A 19838-nucleotide genomic window follows, 5' to 3' on the forward strand; every position below is an offset into this window, starting at 1 on the left:
AAACAGGACAAAGTGGCTAACCCAGAAACTAAAGATGATGATTTACCTGCAGAAAACGGAGACACTAAAAAATGAGGACAGCCCAGCCTCTGATGCAGCAGGAGAGAGAGAAGCCAAGTCTGATTAATATCACACATCCAGTCCTATCAGTGGTCCCTGTCTCCCTTCTTGTACAATCCAGAGGGATTTTTTTTTAATCAACTATTTGGTAAATGCAAGTTTCTTAGTAGCTTTAGAAATACTTTTAAGAAGGAGGGAATCTTGGGACTTCCCTGGTGGTCCAGTATTTAAGAATTCACCTCACAATGCAGGGGATGTGGGTTCAATCCTTGATCGGGGAACTAAGATCCCACATGCTGTGGGGCAACTAAGTCCATCTGCCACAACTAGTGGGCCCATGTGCCACAACAAAGACCCAGCACAGCCAAAGAAGTAAATAGATATTTAAAAAAAAAAAAAGAGGAAAGTATCCCACCTCATCCAATTTTTTTAAGTGTAAATGCTTTTTTAAAAAAAAAATAAGATCATTTGCTGGTTGGTTATTTTTTTGGTACAACCAGAAAATAGTGGGGTACTGAATATGGGAGGCTTTGATTGTCTTGGGTGTCAGCTTAACAACTCCATAAATGGGGATAGCTTTTCTATCCTATAATGCAAAGCATACTATATAGCCCTTTGGAGTTAGTTGAGCACTTAATGTCTTGAACACTTTAAATCACCTCTCCTATGTTGTTTCTGGTAGAACTATTCCCTAAATAAAGCAAACCACTCCTTGATCTTGGCTCTCCTTGTCAGAATCCTATGCACCCTATAACATCTTTGGTTGTGGAAGTCCAGTTTTCCCAGTAACTTTGTTAACGTGAATGACTGAAAATTCAAGTATGTAGTATATGATATTAAATTGTGAATTAGTGGGACTTATGATATAACAGCATATTAACATTTGAAGATATTGGTACTTGACATCCCATTAAGGAAAATTTGCCTCCAAATTTTAAGCCAGAAAATCACTGAAACATTTAGAAAAGAATCACAACTACATGATTTTTTTAGATTTTTGGTACATATGTTACAATTGTGTACAAATTGAAATGTCTGTGTACTAATCCTCAAAACAACCAATAAAAACCTCATTTATGAAAGAAAAAAACAATTTTTGTTCCCTGAAATTTGTAACTGATTTTTTTATGTGTGGTGTTCACAATAAATCCTTTAAAAAAAAATAGATGGATGAATTTAAAAGTGAGGAGAAATATTTTTGAAAAGACAGCATCAGATGTTGAAAATTAGAAAGAGATTGCTATTACAAACAAGAATGTCCCAATTCTGTCTTAAAGCCCTCCTGGACCCCAAAAGTATCTGTACTCAGAACAATGTACTCAGGGCTAGGAAAGGTAAAGCAAAAACGTAATACCTGACTATTTGCTAACACCTGACTCTAAACTCCAACAAAGAACTCTAGGCTAAACCAGGGAGGAATTTCCTTTTACCTAGCTTGGAGGCCTCTATTCTCTCTTTATCTTTGATCTAAAACCTTAGATCTTCCTTCTCCAGGGGAAAAAAATATATATAGATCAGTATGCACCTGCCAGCACCAGAAATGTTAAACTAGAGAGCCAGCACAAAATGAGCACCTGCCCAAATATTTATGGCAGAGCTCCCAGGGTCCAGAAAGAAAAAGCCTGACTACGATAGCATCTGTCTGCTCAGACCCTCAGCCACATGAAGAGACCAAAGAGAGACTACCTTGTTCTAACTGGGTAGCCTGAGTGTTTACTCAGGCAGTGGCCAATAAGATAATCACAGTCCTAATCAACCAGATCAATACTTGTCATTCTTGGGGGTGGAGGTAAGGGGAAGGTGGAGAAGGCCAGGCCTTGATCCTTGCCCAATCCTCAGGAGAAGCAAGGAGACGTGGGTGGTAGGAGCCTTCCACCCCCTTCTCCAAAGGTGATCTGTACCTTATAATGGAATTTGCAATAAACTGCCTCTCCATCTGCATTAACCAGCTTGAAAGTATGCGATCCATATCCATTCATGTGCCTGTGTCCATCTGGAATCCCTCGATCACTGAACAGGAAGGAAACCTAAGGAACAGAAAAATCAAGGGTCAAATTATTCAGTTTAAATCAAAAACATAATTTTAAGACAGTCCTAAGTTTCCAGAAAGATCTCTTAATGACATGAACATATCAGCTCACAGGAAGGGTTGCCATTTGAAAAAAATATCAAACAGATTTTAAAGCAGAAAGATTAAACATAAGTCACTAATGTCCTGACTCAAAATTCTATACAGAAAAGCTAAAACAAATCTGAAAACTAGCCTGACTTGTTCACATTCTAATTTAACAGAAAATTTGTTTGGTACTACTTTCCCCTCATTTCCCTAATACAAAGAGACTTCCTACAAGAAACTTTAATCCTTAATACTGTTAAATATCAATTGATAATGGTTCTAGTATCAGGTAAGGTCCATGAATGGGGAAAGATGAAAATGTCATTATAAAACTCTTCAAGGACCAAGAAATCTGAGGAAGGCTCCCCAAAAGAAAGTCAAAAATCAATTCTAATAAAATATCCAAAACTGGAGAAAACTATATGAGGCATAATTAACAGTTCCTTATCCGGCGACATAGTGAAAAAAAGAGGCCTTCCCACCTGATGCAGAGACTCAGGACGCAGGCTCCAGAAGTCCCAGACCATGTCCGGATCCTTCAGGTGTGTTTGAGGGTTTCTCTTCTGGCTGTGGATAAAGGACGGAAACTAAATGGAAAAAGAGAGGGAAAAAATCCAAAAATTAAGTTTACAGGAATTATGGTGTCATACATTGCCTATTGTTAGGTTTACAGATTATCATTTTGAACACTACAATTTTAAATTTTTAAGCTGTAAAACCCTAAAATGAAATTGACTCTCTACACGTTTTTGAGCAGACTGCCTCTTTTTATTCATTTTTCCAAGTGCTGTAAGGAAAACTGGATCATTCCCATCAAGTCAGTGAACCCCAAAATGCCCAACTAAGACTAATGATAATTGTCGTAATCTGACCTTATAAAAAAAGAAAAAACAGAAAAAAATGTAAAAGGCAATCCAGCCAATCCCAATCCATGTTCCCTTCTTTCTGCTTTCCCTCAAATGCCAATCTATATGGAGTATTTGAAGTCAATTTAAATCAACAAATATCTGCAGGGTGTGAAATAATTCATCACCTACCAATAGGGCATCCCTGATGAAGAAAATAGGGGTGTTATTTCCAACAAGATCCCAATTACCATCTTCAGTGTAAAATTTCACTGCAAAGCCACGAGGGTCACGCACTGTGTCAGCTGAGCCCGATTCTCCAGCTAGAAGATTCAAACGGGGAAAATCAAGCCTCCACTACAGTACTCTGCATCCAGGAAGCCTCAAGTCATAAAAACACTGGGATCTATCCTTCCCAACTTCTAGAAGTACATTAGGTATTTAAGTGCCTGGGTTATTATTTCTACTACCCACCAGCTAATTTTGACTGAAAAAGTAAACAAAGAAATTAGCTGAGAGAAATTAGAAAGTATATATAATAACAGCTGAAAAGATTATCCATTTAATGTAATAAGATAACTTTGTTCAAACAGGTAATTAAAATTTAAATTAAAATAAGCGAAGATAGCTTTGTTCAAACAGGTAATTAAAAATTGAAGTAAAATAAGGAAAGAGAATAATTATGAAGATTAAGGCAGTGAACAAAGAATAAGCAAGTTGTTAAAATTATGAGGTTAATATTAAGAAAATGAGTCAAGACAAAAATTTTTATCCTTAATTTCATTTCCTTTTGCATTTCACAGTATTATAAAAATGCACAAACACAGACTAATGCAGAGGCAGAATTAATCAGGCATTGTGGTGTGCTGAGATGCAATTTGATAGCTCTCACTCTGACCAGCTCTGTAACATGAGAAAAATCACTCTCTCAGAAACAGAAATAACCCCACCATGCAAAGCATTAATACATCTACAGATTATAAGCAGTATCAGTACAACACTAACCATGGATGGCACAGTTAACCCTCAATAAAGGGCAGTTGTTCTCATGGCTATTGAGTAAGACTGCCACTTCATGTTCCGTTTGAGGCAACCACTCACACGAAAAACTCTTTCCAAATGTCACAGAGTTGCAGGCGTGAGCTCTGCGTGTGTGATTTCCTAAGACCTCTCAACAAACAGAAATATAAGTAGCTTTCTACATGTCTTAAAATATTTTTTCTACTCTAAAATGTTGCTATACTTTGGAGAACTGCTTGTTTCCTATTGTCTAGCAAGTTTTTTCCGGGAACTAAGCTATAAATGCCTCAGATAAAATACAGGGTTGAGTCAAGCAACACCAGTAATGCAAAGAGACCCACTTACCAACAGTGGAGAAGCGAACTGCAATGGGTGTCCTCTTTCCCACGTGCTCAAACACCTTCGCCTTGGAGTATCTGGTGATGTCATGTGTGACCTCGAAGTAGCCAAAAGCCCCTACGGAGAAAGCCACCGAAATGGGCATCACAAGACTATCACTCAGGTTGCCAAGCCCTCAATAGGGATCTGGGTGACAAGAGAAACCGGTGACTTAGCACTGGCCTTCTGGGAGCTTCCAATGATGGGAGAAGGGGAGATCGCCAAACATAAAATGATGAGAGCAAAATGCAAAGCCCTACATCACTCAGGGCTAAGCTGAGAGCTCCAGAGCCGGAGCCAAAGAGGAGTGGAGCGGAGCCAGGAGGAACTAGTCAGGGCTGCCAGGAGGACACAGGGTCTGAGACGCCCTCAGGTCCAAGGAGGACCAAGGAGAGGAAGCACAGAGCGGAGAGGAGGAGAAAACACACAGAAAGGCTGTGCGCTCAGCAAGCTCGCCACACAGCCAAACAACAAACTGAACAGTGTATCAAAGTCATGACGGGACAGCCCCACAAAACAAGCTGCAGGAGGTAGAAGAGGAAATAAAGAAACTGAGACGTCCTAGAGGGGAGTCCAACAAAACTTCCTTTCTATCAAACTTGGTTTTTCCTCTTGAGTTGTTTTTTGTGTTTTTTTTTTTAAGATTCACAATTTTTAAGTAATTTATTTATTTATCGGCTATGTCATGTGGCATTTGAGATCTTGGCTCCCCAACCAGGGATGGAACCCAGACCTCCTGCATTGAAAGCTTGGAGTCCTAACTACTGGACTGCCAGGGAAGTCCCTCCTTTTGAGTTTTTAGCTTTCTTTTAAATACCATCTACATCTTTTGTTTCTGTAATAAAAGCAAGATAAAAGTTTTACAGAAGCTTTGGACAAAATGGAAAAACCACTACAAACCCAGCACATTTACACAACTGTCATTGACTTTGCAGTTAATTCCAGTATTTATCCAGTTAGGTGCACCATCTTAATCCAGTTATAATTATAGTATGTCTATGTCTGTATATCCATATTTTTCATTCTTTACTAAACTGCATAATGGACTAAAAGGAAGATTACTTTTGTTTTCAGCAAAATTAAGTATTTTACATGGAAGGTACAATCCAGGGAAATAACCATCATTTAATTACTGACTCTCTATTGACGGACATTTTTGCCTTTCTCCAACGAATGGAAATTTGGCACTTCTCTTAAAGGAACTCTGATCCTTTGAGAAGTAATTTTTAACCCAGGTGTTATGAAACAGTTCTTTCACAGCAAATGAACACAGGTCTCACCCGCTCCTTTGGCGTGCACAACTCTCTCAGGAATTCTCTCCCGGTCAAAGTGAGCCATTTCGTCAGTGAAAACCACATCCTGAACAAGAAGGGGCCCTCGGGGCCCTACCGTAAGAATATTGAGTTTGTCTCCTACTGGATTACCACCTCCAGTGGTCAGGACATCAGGTTTCTAAGTGAACATGAGAGGAAAAGAGTGCAAGAAAGTCAATACCATCACACTCTCCATTTCCACTGTCACAGGGCATATCATTTTGCATCTTTACATCTTCTACTCAAACTCTTCTTAAATTTCCTGTGTGAAAAGTACTGAAGTCTTACAAAATATGCCGTTGCCTGAAGTTTATAACTGGGTTGCAGAAATCCTAAGAAATGCTAAGAAATCTGCTCTCAGGAGCAGGACGATGTCTAGATTATTCACCAACCTGCTCCCCCTCTGTTCCAGGTATAGCCACCAGCATCCACACAGGAAACCCCAGGTAGAGATCCCCCTAAAAGGGATTATATGTCATATGCATTTAACACGGAATGTCCAAACTCATAATGAGAGATGGTCCCTGGGGAAGCTATGCATCCACCTGCCTTACACAGATTTTCCAAATGCTTCCTGACCACTGGACACATCAAGGTGAGTCACCCTGTACAGTGCACTCATTTCTCTCAAGCAGTCTGTACCAGCCATCCGCAGCATCTCTTCTCAATTCCAAAAACAGTCAGCAGCTTTTGTCATCACCGAAAATAAACAGTTACTGGTAAGATGGATTACAGTATTAATTTTCTAAAGATGCCAAATGTCTATGAGATGAGATAGGTTGTTTTACTGTAATTAAAAATGAGATCCACCCAATTTTCCCATTTCTGTTATATCAGGAGCCCTTCAGCTGTCCCTTCTCTGATGGGAGCAGTATTTTTAAGCCTCACATGATCCCGGGCAGCTTCATCTTTCTCCGTGGTCACATGCTGCTTTTGACAGCGGCCAACTGCCTCTCCCACAACCTTCCCCAACCCTCCCCTGACTACTAGCAAGTTAGTCAATTTTTCATCTACAGAAAATAAAAAATGGCAGAGGAGGTGGGCTAGTGTCGGGCGGCGGGGGGACTTCCCATAAAGGAGAAAAGGAGAAGAGTATGTGAGAGGACACCAAGCTCGGTGAAAGGAATGGTAAACAGGTCAGAGGGTCATTTCCATCTTTGCATCCCTAATAGGAAGGTGCTGCTGCTGAGAAACTAACGAGACCATATCACAAGACTCCTCCTCAGGACCAGGTCAGGGTGATAAGTCAAGAATAAAAACTACACCCAGAGGAGGCACGTGCAGAGCCAGCGGGATGAGGGGGATGAGCGAGCTGAAGGACTGAAGAACGAGGTGGTCTCTCCTTGTAACAGTGAGTCATGGAATCTGAGTGTGGCCATGCTGGAACGTTGCCATCACTGGGCCTCCTGCCCACCCAATGTAGGAATCTCCTCCATGATATCCAGCCCCCCGAGAAATGAAACCTAGGTTTCATTCACTAACATTCAGCATCTCTTCTAATTCCCTGGTCTAACAGATCAACTGTCCTCTCATTTTAACACCTTTCCAAGCCAATGGATATGCAATTTGTCTTTAAAACAAGTGTGGCAGGAAAAGCTTCAACAGTCAGCAAGACAGAATGGAGGCCACAGTCAAAGATCAGGGAGGAGAAGTCCCCTGACTTCAGGTGGTGTTTGGGGCAATCAAAAAAGAGATATTGAATTTAAACAAAGACAGAGTATCACTAGATGAAACGAAGGACACAGCATATTCACTGAGATGGTGAGAATTAACAGAGAATTAACGCAATGAAGCTTTACTAAATAAAGTGAAGCTGGGAAATGGACCATCAAAAACAAAATTTTAAAAGTCATTTCTGAAAAAAAGCCAGTTCCATGCAGTGAGCACTGTAATTAACCCCAGAATAGATATAATTTGTTTTGATTTTTGTTTAAATCAAACTTCCAGCATCCTCAAACATTTAGAATAATTTTGAACCTGATGCTAGGAAAGACTGAAGGCAGGAGAAGGGGAGGACAGAGGATGAGATGGTTGGATGGCGTCACCGACCCGATGGACATGAGTTTGAGCAAGCTCCTGGAGTTGGTGATGGACAGGGAAGCCTGGCATGCTGCAATTCGTGGGGCTGCAAACAGTTGGACATGATTGAACGACTGAACTGAACTGAACTTGAAGTAGAAAGCAGTGAAAACCAGCCCTCCTGGGCTACAGGCAATGACAAAAATGTCCCAGAACATCAAGACCTGGAAGATGGTACCTGTTTAGACAAGCACGGTCAGATGAAGCCACTCCCCACACGTGCTGAGAAAGGCGGAGGTGATGACAGGGGAGGGGAGTGGTAAAGGAAAAAGAGACGAAAAATGAAAAGCCTACCAATGGCAGAGGCAGCAACCGTCTGGCAGTGGTGACGAGAGCAACGGGTCAGCGGACTTCAGCCAGAGGCCGGGAAAGACAGGGCAGGAGGGAAAAATAAGTGGGAGCTTGTCTGTCGGTCAAGGACAATAAAAAGCAGCCACAGCGCACCTGGGTCACATCAGAAGTTCAACAGTCCCAAGGCGGACCCCTCTGCAGGCTGGATGGTAGGGGCGGACCAGTAGGGGAGTGGATTTAGCACAAGGGCCCCTCAGGTGACTCATTTCAAGTCATTCATTCACCAGCCATGGTCCCTGTCCTCCCGGTCCCCAGAGACCACAAAGCCTGGCAGGATGTGTCCCTGTGACCTGCACACACAAGGGGAGAGGTCTGCCCACTCGGAAGAGGGTAGACAGAGGCCTCCTGAGGACAGTGAGTGCCAGTAAAACCATAATATAACCACACCCTGTAGCCTGTGCCCCTGTTTTTCACAAGCATCAAACAAAAGAAACAACATCCTGTGACGCAAGTTCTGGGCTTTCTCTAGGGATATGATGGAGGGTGGTTACCGCTGGTCCAAAGCTAAGCAGAAAGGACAAACTCACAGAATCAATACAGCTGATGGAACTGTACCTAGTTTCTCATTTCCCTTTGTAACTACCACTGCTCGAGCACTTGCCACATGCAAGGCTTTTTTTTTCTAGCTATCTTCATTCAAGCCTCCCAACAACCCGTGAGATGAATGTTATTACCTGTTTAGTGGTTGATGTCACATGCTCTGCTCAGATTATTTAACTTTACGCAGATTTCTGGGTGGCAGCACACGTGAAAGTATGGAAGGGCAAAGATGTGTCTGCCAACTCACTGGTTATAGGGTTGTTTTTTTTTTCAATTTTTTGGCCACTCCCTGTGACATGTGGCATCTCAGTTCCCCAACAGGGACTGAACCTGTGCCCCCTGCATCAGAAGCAAGGAGTCTTAACCACTGGACTGCCAGGGAAGGGCCTGTTTTGTTTAACTCAGTGCAAGATCACTTTAGAACTCGAATTTTTTCAAGGACAGAAGAGCTCTTCTGTTGCTAGGTAATTCTAAGAGCTCCCGCTCTGGGAAAGCAGCATCAGTACCTGTTGATGTGTTTAACATCTTTCTGGCTGCCAATTCTTCATGACAATTGTACATGCTTCTCCTGGACCGCTCTTCCTGCCCCGCCCATGGCACCCCACAAGCTGGGCCAAGGGCATCCTCCTGTGCCCCACAGAACCGATAGTCTCATCGCCTTAGTGCTTTATGGTTTTTTCTCTCAAGACGGTATACTCTTTCTGCATCTAAAGCCCTGCCACAAGTGCACAACCAAGGCTGAGGATGCAACAAGGGAATGAATTAAACTATGGACCGCTGTGAAATGGCCAAGAAAGATTATTTCTAAAAAGGAGGAGGAGGTAACAAGGGCCTATACGTCTCCCTGCACCTTCCCTCCAAAAGACAAAAGGGAAATATCTGAACTTATAGCTTCAAATTCTTTTCTTATTTTTTATTTATTTTTATTTTAGGTGATGCTGGGTTTTCACTGTTGTGCAGGGCCTTTCTCTAGCTGTGGCAAGTGGGGGCCACGTAGGCTTCTCTAGGTGCAGAGAAAGGTCTCTAGGCGTTCAGACTTCAGGAGTGGTGACACACAGGCTTATCTGCCTCATTGCATATAGAATCTTCCTGGATGAGGGATGGAAGCCACATCCCCTGTCTTGGCAGGTGGATTCCTAACCACTGGACCACCAGGGAAGTCCTGTAACTTCAAATTCTGGTGGGAAACCATTAAAGAACCTTGTCATAAAAACTGCTGCAGCAATCGGCAAGAAGTGCTTCGGCCTGGTTTAAAGGCCAGCACCATGATTAGAGAGACAGGCTCAAGATTAAAGTGAAATTCCACTTCGGCTTTGCTGTTTGTATTTTTTGGCTCAAACTAAGACAGGATGAAGAAATTTTCCTGGGAGGGGTCAAGATGGCTTTCTCTGGTGAAATATTTTGTCAACACAGTTGCCCCTGCTAAGCGCCCTCTGCTCACAGAATTTCCAAGAATTCGCTAATTATCATAGGTTTCTTTTTTTAAATTGAAAAAGAGGGGTCATATAAACTGTCCCCAGCTTTCAATCCCAATAGTCATAATGTCAGCTTTATATTCTCAGAGATCAGTACAGCATTTGCTATACCTAGCATTTTCTAGCAAATCACTGCCTACAATGCACCCCGTTCAGAAAACCAAAGACTGCCTTGGTCTTCGAGCTTCCTGGTGGGGGGAGTTGGGGTGACCGTAGGGTGGTGTTCCAGGCCTCCTGCCCTGGTGCACGGAAGTGGGGAAGACTTCCCCTTGTGGGGCAGTTTGGGAAAGGGACCCAGGCCTACACAGGGCCCCACGCTCTTCCCTTTGGAAGCCAGTGGCCACATGCATCATCTACCCCTCTGGTAGTCTCCAGAGTTGCCTAAACACAGGGTGTAAATAAATTCAAATCAGGGGAACAGTCTCAGCAGGCCCTCTTTGCCAAAACTCCTAAGCCACATTCTCCAGCTAAGCCTCAGCTTATAATGAAGATGATGCCTGCATCTCCTGTCATCCCACTAATTCTTTCCTTGCCTCTCTCTGTTTAGGTGTGAAAGGCCTTACTAGACACTCTGCGGGCACTGTTCTACACTCTACTCAGGTTATCACATTTAGTCCACCTCTCCAAGGTAAGGACTGTGATAATCTCCACTATATAGCAGAGGAAACTGAGGCATGGAGAAGTTATACAACCGGCTCAAAGTTACCCACCTACAATGGGGCAGAAGCAGAGTTTGAACCCAAGCAGACTGGCTCAAGCACCCAAATCTACAGCGCACACTACAGCGCCTCTCAGAACAGCACAGCTCACATCTCCTGCACATATCCTACAGGCTGGGTAACTGACATGTGTTAGTTTTATATAAATTATTCTCACAGCAATACTGCAAGGTAAGGAGAATTATTATCCCATTTTCAATATGGGAAACCAAAGGGGAGGGAGGTGAGGTAACCTGCCCAGCGGTCAAGCCTCAAGTTGAACCCTTTTTGATCGTAAAGCTTGACCCCTCACTGATTCACTAAACCACTGTAAACTTCATTTAAAACCACCCTAAGGAAGAGACAGATGGACTTAAGAGACATGTCAATCAATGCCATGTGTGAACCTTATTTGCATCTAGATTTGAACAAAGTGTTAAAAAAAAAAAAAGAGAGAGATAGACAATGTCAGGGATCCTCAAGACCTCCCCTGGGTGATTCTCTAGAACTCACAGAACTAAGCATCTAGCTATCCTCGGGCCATAATTTATTACGGCATTTAGATACGAAACAAAATAAGCAAGGAGAAAAGGCTCCTTAAGTCACAGGAAACCAGCAGAAGCTTCCAAGAGTCCTCTCCCATTGGAGCCACACCAAGACATGCCTGACTCGCCCAGCAAGTCGTGGCAACTCCCATGAACTGCTGTTCTGTAGGGGAGTTTGTTAGCGGGGAGAGTCGGTGGGACCAGAATTCATTATTGAAGCTGACAGACAAAAGCTTGGAGCTTCATTATACCATCTTTCCTGTTCAGCTCTGGTTTGAAATTTTCCACAATATAAAGTGTGGGTTGTTTTTCGTTTTTCTGTTTTTCCATGAAGAATCAAAGAGCAATGTTGTAGAAAAGAAACAAGGGAGAAGTTGAAACAAGGGACAGAAATAGAGGGCTGCATCACACATGAGTGGTTACCCTGGGCAGGCTCTGTGTTAAATACTCTTCTACATCAACACATTCGGTCAAGACAAACAGGCAAGTTCAGTACTGTACTCAAAATATACAACTGACCAGCTGATTAACGCTGGCTTCTTCCTGTTGGTGATTTAGTCACTAAGTCGTCTCCGACTCTTTCAACCCTGCAGATGGCAGCCCATCAGGCTGTTCACGGGATTTTCCAAGAACACTGGAGTGGGCTGCCATTCCCTTCTCCAGGGGATCTTCCCAACCCATGAATCGAACCCATGTCTCCTGCATTGCAGGCAGATTTTTTACTGAGCCACAGGCTCCTGCCCAGAGAGGGCTTATTGTCACTAGAAAACATGGAGAATCCTAACTTCCATGCAGGTCATTTACTCCTAAATTCTGAATTCAATAGGATGTGGGGTTTTTTTTGTCTTAAAACATCAGAAGCATTAGAGAGTGACTCACCTCAATATCACATCACACTGAGGGGGTTCTCTAGCACAAAAATCAGTGAACTCACAACACTGGGAAACGTTTCTGACTGCCTTAAAGACTAAAAACTATGCTTTCTGGGCTCCAAGTGGCGACTTCATCACCAGGATATACTTCATCGTGTAAGCTGACTTCACCATGATTAAGCCACCAGGTGCCTCAGTGTAAGTCAAGAACTGTTGGTCATTCTACGTGCAAGAGGCAAGAATAAGTTCTTGTCCTACTTTACTCATTGTCTAAGTTATTCTATACCAGCCACTTCTAGAAGTGCCATTCGATAAAAAATTATAATGGGAAAAAATGAAATTCAATAAATCTAAGAAAAAATAATGTGTTCTTCATTAAGAACCAAATGGGCCCTGTTGGTACTAAACAAAGTATACTGAAGTGTCATCGAGAGTGACAACAGGCATCTCAACACTGTGCTAACTGCTATGGAATATGGCCTTAGGCTGACAACAATGCACTGGACAAGGAACAATGAGATCTCACAGGCAAGCAAAGAATTGCCCTTCCCTGGTAGCTCAGATGGTAAAGAATCTACCTGCAATTCAGGAGACCTGGGTTCGATCCTTGGGTCAGGAAGATCCCCTGGAGAAGGGAATGGCAGCCCACTCCAGTATTCTTGCCTGGAGAATTCTATAGACAGACCATGGAGTCGCAAGGAGTCAGACAAGACTGAGCGACTTTCACAAACAAGTCCATTGGTGTCAAAGTGAACCCTGTGAAGGCAGAGGGAGCAAATGCCTAAAGAAAATTAAAAAATGATTCCAAGGATCCCAGGGAAGACAACTGGTGGGTAGTTTTTTTGTTCTTTTTTGTAGATATTAATCCAACTTCATCAGTAATCACTTTTTTTTTTTTTAAGTAGGTCTGGATGAGCTCTATCAGCTGTTTTTTTTAAAAAACAAAATTTATTGAAACAGCTGATTTACAGTGTTGTGTTAGTTTCAGGTATATAGAAAGTGATCCAGATAGATATTTTAGATTCCTTTCCATTAATCATTATTACATGATACTGTGTATAGTTCCCTTATGCTGTATGTAGGTTCTTGTTGGTTACCTGTTTTATTTACAGTAGTGTGTATATGTAATCCCAAACTCCCTATTTATCCCTCCCCCACTACTTTCCCCTTTGTTAACCATAAATTTGCTTTCTATGTCTGTGAGTCTATTACTGTTTTGTAAATAAGTTCATTTGTATCATTTATTTTTAGATTCTAGTGGACAGTTTTTATTCCAGGAAAAAAAAAAAGTTGCCTTTACAAAGAACATGAATGTCAGACTTCAAGGTCACATGGTTGGACCCCTAAGCACAGGTTGAACACACCTCCTTCCTCACCCTAATGGGAAATGTTTACTTTTCAAGCAAGGTTCTTTTGTATTATTCTGTACAAGAGGAAACATGTCCCAGTAGCTGCTCACATTTTTTTATTTTCTTCTTGGTGAGTTGTCTATGTTTGAGATATGGTCAAAATACACTGCTACTGGTTTTCAATAATCAGCAAACAATTAGAATAACCCTACTGAGAATAAAGCCTTGAAAATATACGGAAGAGCTACTGAAAAAGAGGTTTTCTCTGTCTTGAAAATGACTTTACTAAATAAGTCTGACAGCACTAACAACTGCTCTAGTCCTTTAATTTAAAAAAAAAAAAAAACAAAAAAAAGTAGGGAGTAAGAGAAGAGAAAGGCTCAAAAAATGAAGGATGACTGATCCACTAAGTGAAAGATTCCTTTACTCTTAGCAGTAGAAACTACAGCAGTCACAGTGCTAGAAAGAAAATGAACAGAAAAGGTGGTTTCCACAAGAAATGAAAACACATGTGCACAAGAAGTTATTCAGTCATCTCTTCTCCAGAACCCTGAATGTTGGCAATGTTATGTCACTGCAGCTATTACCAAGTTTACCCTAAAAAAATACATAAACCCTCAAAGGTTCTGTCTTATGACTCATTGACAGGAATGGATGGTCTAAAACCCAACTTCTCTTCTAAGTAATAAGGAACTGTTTAAAAAGGTAAGGCTCGAAATGCTCAAATTCTCCAGTTTTTAGGGCATCAGAGGCTACTAACTACCTTAAGTTTCCCACAGGAAGAACCAATGGCATTCTAAGCAATAAACAAAGTTTCCATCAAGTTCCATTCAGAGGGACTGGAAATACCTGGAGAATCACCTCCCTCCCCTAAACCTACTTTTGAGCGAAAGAAAAATAAAGATTTTTAAGAAGATTGAAGTCATACCTATGAATGTATTTGATTTGTCATTCGCTTATTAAATTTCACAAAGGTCTCAATTCACTTGTCAGCAACGAAACATGCCCACAAGCAGAGACGCCCCATAAATTGTCTTCATGCTGGCTGACCTGGGTTCCAAAGGAGGAGACGCCCAGAGAGACATTCAGCATCCGGTTTTGGAGGGAGGAGACTGCAGGGTACCCTCCAGCAGCAGTTCCATAACTTAAAGCGCTCACAGTCCAGAGCAAATATAAACAAAGTGGGTGGTGGAAGGCAAGATACTGATGCAGAACTGCCCACTTATTTTTTAAAAAAGCACTTGCCAAGCAAGTGAAGATTTGAAAAAAATAAATACTACACTTTACTGTCATAAATTTCTAACAGAAAGAATATTTTAAAAGTCCAACATACCCTTTTAAAAGAGATTATGCCTGTTCGCCCATCACCACATCAGAAGAAAATGGCTAGAGAGATTGTCACCACATGGAAAGTATGTTTGGACACAATGTAGAAGGGTTGGCGACCTGGGTGCAGAGGAAGACTGTCATCCAGCCTCACTCACAGCGGGTGCAGCCATGTGAAAGGGTTCTAGACAAAGGAATGCAGGCAGAAGTGACATACACCACTTCCAGCCTGGCGTCTAAACCTCGCACATAATCTCCTCCATGTTCTTAATCGTCTGTGACTAGACAGTGATGTGGAGGGCAACGTTAAGAAACCATGTGTTGACACAGAAGAAGCCTCCTTCAGCCTGCAGCCTTGGGTAACTGTGGGCCGCCGAGGACTCACTACCTCCTCCTTCAACCTCAATCCATTTTGGCTGATCATGTAAGAGAGAAATAATCTTCTAATATGTTTATGCCATTATACACTTTGGGATGTACTATGACAGCACATAGCCCATGCGTGACTGTACTTAAAACATGGGCTATGAATCAAGGATAGTAAAACAAACAATCCAATGTTTTAAAGGACAAAAGATTTGAACAAATCTATTAAAGAAATACATATGTGTGTGTTAGTCAGTCATGTCTGACTCTTTCCGATCCTGTGGACTGTAGCCTACTAGACTCTTCTGTCCATGAATTCTCCAGGCAAGAATACTGGAGTGGGTTGTCCTTTCCTCCCTCAGGGGATCTTCCTGACCCAGGGATCGAACCCAGATCTCCTGCATTGCGGGCAGATTCTTTAGCATCTGAGGCACCAGGGAAGAAATACTGTATACCAATGGTCAAATATGCACATGAAAAGATGCATCACTGGTCATCAGGGCAATGCAAATATCACTTCTTATTCACCAGGAAGGCTAAACTTAAAAGAACGACAATCCCAAAGGATGGCAGGATGTGGACCAATGTAACTCTCAAACACTGTTGACAGAAGTGTAAAATGGTAAACCACATCAGAAGAAGGCTTAGGAATTTCTCATAAGACATTCACTTACCTTATTTACTTACTCGGCAATCTTTTCACAGGCATGTTTTAAGAGAAATAAAAGCATATGTGCACAAAAAGACTTGTATAAGACTCTTTATAGAAACTAAATTCATAATAGCCACACACTGGGAACAGTCTAGGTGCCCAACAACGGGATAAGCACACGGTGCTCTAATCAGACAACGGACTACCACTAGTAGTACTAGTATTAATACTACTCAGCCATACATGCAATGGCAGGAATGAATCCTAAAACTTTTTTTTTTAATCTTAAAACATATTTGCTGAATGAAAGCAGCATTACACAAAAAGTATCTAAATCAATGGTTAAAAAGCAAAATCATCAGTGGTTGCCTGGAGCAGGACTGCAGGAGGAGCAGGGAAAGATGGGAAACAGCATGCAGGAACATTCCAGGGTAATGAGAATCCTCTACATCTTGATAAAAGAACCAGATTCACAGGTGTTTATATTTATCAAAAAGCAGACTGGTGCACTTCATATTGGGATATTTTTGTATACAAATTTTGCCTTAAAAACATAAATAAACAATGAATTCTGGTAATTTGCATCAAGTCTATTGATGTCTACAACATACTCTGAAGTGTCCCTCCAAAACATAGGTCAAGGGATGTATGAAGGGACAGACAAATATGGAATTACATGTTAAAAGAAATTTTTAAAAATGTGGTGGGTATATAGGCATATACTACACAATTTTTCTCACTTTTCTGAATGTTTGAAAATTTTCCAAAGAAAACATTGGAAAATTACAAAGAGTATGTGACAGATGCAAAATTCCTTTGGGAAGAGGGCAGTCTCATAAAAATAAGCAGTTTTCACTCAGAGCTGCTCAAGTAAGGAAAAACAAGACACCAATGTGACCGCCAATCAGGCCAGTGTAAACAGTGCACTGAGATGCATGGGCAGAGGAGATAGAAGTATTTCAACCAGGAGTCGCCAGATTATAGATGTGCTTTGCAGGCCAGCTGTTTCTCACAAGGGTGACCATGTAGGGCAAGTCACCAGCAAGACCTTAATGATTTAACAACAGTTACTGATTCTCCCAAACAGTGATGAGGCAAGCTAGTCTCAAGGGAGTCCTTTCAAAAGAATGAATTTTGTTTTAAGAGAAACTCATTTGCCCATATTTTTTCCAATTCACCAAGTATTCAAGAAAGCCTCCCTGTGAACCAAGATGCAGCAACCACTGGGTATACAGAGAGTCCTGGCTCCAGGAGGCAGAGTTCTAATCTTGACTCTGCCACTGACTAGCCACTTGTCCTTGATTGATAAGATGCTAAGTCTCTCTGGTTCATTTTGACTGAGAACTCAGGAAAAGCCAAATACCCTAGGAGCACATAATAAGGAACAAAATGAGAAAAGAGATTTTCCAGGCCCTCTAAAGAGAATGGCAGCCTTCTCACAAACAGAGAACTACAAAGCAATCCATGAGCACTCAGCATTAATACTAGCTCTGAACACTAACCCGGTTTTAAGGAAGAGCAGTAACCGAGTACTCTGTCACTACCTAGACGGGTGGCATGAGGTGGGAGGGAGGTTCGGGAGGGGAGGGACATATGTTTGCCTATGGCTGATTCATGCTGATGTATGGTAGAAACCAACACCATATCGTAAAGCAATTCGCCTCCAGTTAAAAATAAATTTTAAAAAGAAGAAACAGCACTAGACAAGATGAGGAAAGCATGACTCTAGTCCTCTCTCTGCCATTAACCAGCCGCCATAGGAACTGGGCAAGTCCCGAAGACTCTCTAGGCAAATTTGACAAAAGAAGACTCAAAACAGAAGTGCCCATCCCACCCAACCTGCTCAGAGATGCTCTTTAATGCTCTGCATCCTAGGCGTACAGGCCAGGAATGACTGGCCAACCACTCCTGGGCTGAATTCCTACTCAGCTGTAAAGTTCTCATTCAGATGTCACCTGCTTTGAGAAGCGTGCCAACAGAGTCAGTCACTCCCCTTACACTCAGCAGATAACCTGTATTAGTGCCCTGACCACGTTGGAAGGTAACCATCTATTTACCTGTCTTGACTCCCAAACTTGACTGAGCTTTCGGCCTCACTGGAATTTGTTCCACTTGCCCCAGCGCTGTGCCTAGCACGCGCTGGCACTCAAAGTATAGGTGTAAATAAATGTATTAATTAATCACTAAGGTCACTTCTAGCTCTAAAATGCTAGACGATGTTCTTAAGTGCAAAAGAAATCATGGGTGTACAAATCTTTTTATTTAGCTGTTTAATGCTGTATGTGTGCTTCCCTGGAGGCCCAGATGGTAAAGAATCTGCCTGCAACACGGGAGACCTGGGTTCCACCCCTGGGTCGGGAAGATCCCCTGGAGAAGGGAATGGCAACCCACTCCAGCATTCTTGCCTGGATAATTCCATGGACAGAGCAGTCTGGTGGGCTACGGTTCATGGGGTTACAGAGAGTCGGACACGACTGAGCAACTAACACATAAACAATGCTTTATGTTCAGTGCTGGGGACATGGAGATGATAAAACACGTTCTCTGCCCCCAAGACACCCCCCACCCGCCCCCCCCCACCCCAAAGCTGGTAGTTATTGTTTGAGCGAGGGCAAAGCTAGAGCCTGCTCCCACTTCCCCCGTCACTTCCTTTCTTGCAGCTGCAGCTCTCTGCCTCTTTCCCCATAAGCCTTCACTGCTGCCTCAAACTGCGACCTCTGTCCCAGCTGGCAAAGGTGCAAAAATGTAAGCCAACCACCCACGACCTGCAGCCTACCACAAACCCTGCAGGACCGCTGCCCCCGGGCCCAGAACCCTCTCCCCTCCCGCCCGCGAATGTAACCGTCCAACCAGACCGAAAGGAAGCGCACGCACACCCCTAGCCCCCCGCGATCGGTGGTACAGCCCTCCCTCCCCGGAACCTCCGCGCTGGGGCAGCAGGGGCCGTTACTCGAGGACACCCAGCTCCCTACGCGGACCGCAGGGCCGGCTCGGAGAGCGCAGGGTGTACCTGCGCGGCCCTCTCCTCCTTCCAGTGTTTCATCTGGTCGCTGGCTGGATCCCGGTTGTCCGCCATGGTGTCTGAGTGGCGCTGCAGAACTTTGCAAGTGGGCTCGGCTCACGCCTCTCCAGCGCGGCAGCTGAAATAGGCGACTTCAGTCTCCGCCACTCAGCTCCGCCCCCTCGGCAGGGCCGCCACCTGATTGGCCGCTTGAGCTCCAGGCGGAATGGGATTGGAAGCCAAATAGGGGCGGGGCTGAGGGGCAGGGACTCCGGGAGAGGAGAGGCTGGAGAGAGATAGGGAAAGGAGCGGCCTCTCGGCACCTCCGCACCTCCGACCCGCAAACCAGATTAACTAATGTAGGGTTGGACCCCGCGTACCCCGATGTGACTGTCTCCTCGGCTTATCTGTATCCTTCAGGGATTGGCCTGAAGGGAGGTGGCGGTTGGTGGCCTGCCAGTTTTTTTGAGGGAACGCTTAGGCCCTGCTGGGTGGGGCTTTGAACTCTTAACGTGCTCTCAGCTCTTAAAAAAAGAGAGAGAGAAATCCAGGGTTAAATGTCTGTTGAGTTCTTTGGCCCATTTTTTGATTGGGTCATTTATTTTTCTGGAGTTGAGCTGGAGGAGTTGCTTGTGTATTTTTGAGATTAATCCTTTGTCTGTTGCTTCGTTTGCTATTATTTTCTCCCAATCTGAGGGCTGTCTTTTCACCTTGCTTATAGTTTCCTTTGTTGTGCAAAAGCTTTTAAGTTTCATTAGGTCCCATTTGTTTATTTTTGCTTTTATTTCTAAAATTCTGGGATGTGGATCATAGAGGATCCTGCTGTGATTTTTGTCGGAGAGTGTTTTGCCT

At 43.0% G+C, this 19838-nt stretch overlaps 1 protein-coding gene across 1 annotated transcript in view; it reads right to left on the bottom strand.

The window, feature by feature from the left end:
- The window catches only part of CAT (catalase), a 35640-nt gene extending 16513 nt beyond the window's left edge, over positions 1–19127 (bottom strand). Inside the window, exons 1-6 of the mRNA XM_070473193.1 lie at positions 18996–19127; positions 5700–5871; positions 4387–4497; positions 3214–3344; positions 2659–2763; positions 1962–2087 (exon numbers count right to left, since the gene is read on the bottom strand). Coding sequence (XP_070329294.1) covers positions 1962–2087; positions 2659–2763; positions 3214–3344; positions 4387–4497; positions 5700–5871; positions 18996–19061 — 711 coding nt within the window. The 5' untranslated portion in view covers positions 19062–19127. The remainder of the gene's footprint in view (positions 1–1961; positions 2088–2658; positions 2764–3213; positions 3345–4386; positions 4498–5699; positions 5872–18995) is intronic.
- Between the last annotated feature and the right edge of the window lie 711 nt (positions 19128–19838).

The sequence above is a fragment of the Odocoileus virginianus genome, chromosome 10, assembly GCF_023699985.2.
Source record: "Odocoileus virginianus isolate 20LAN1187 ecotype Illinois chromosome 10, Ovbor_1.2, whole genome shotgun sequence".
NCBI lineage: Eukaryota > Metazoa > Chordata > Mammalia > Artiodactyla > Cervidae > Odocoileus > Odocoileus virginianus.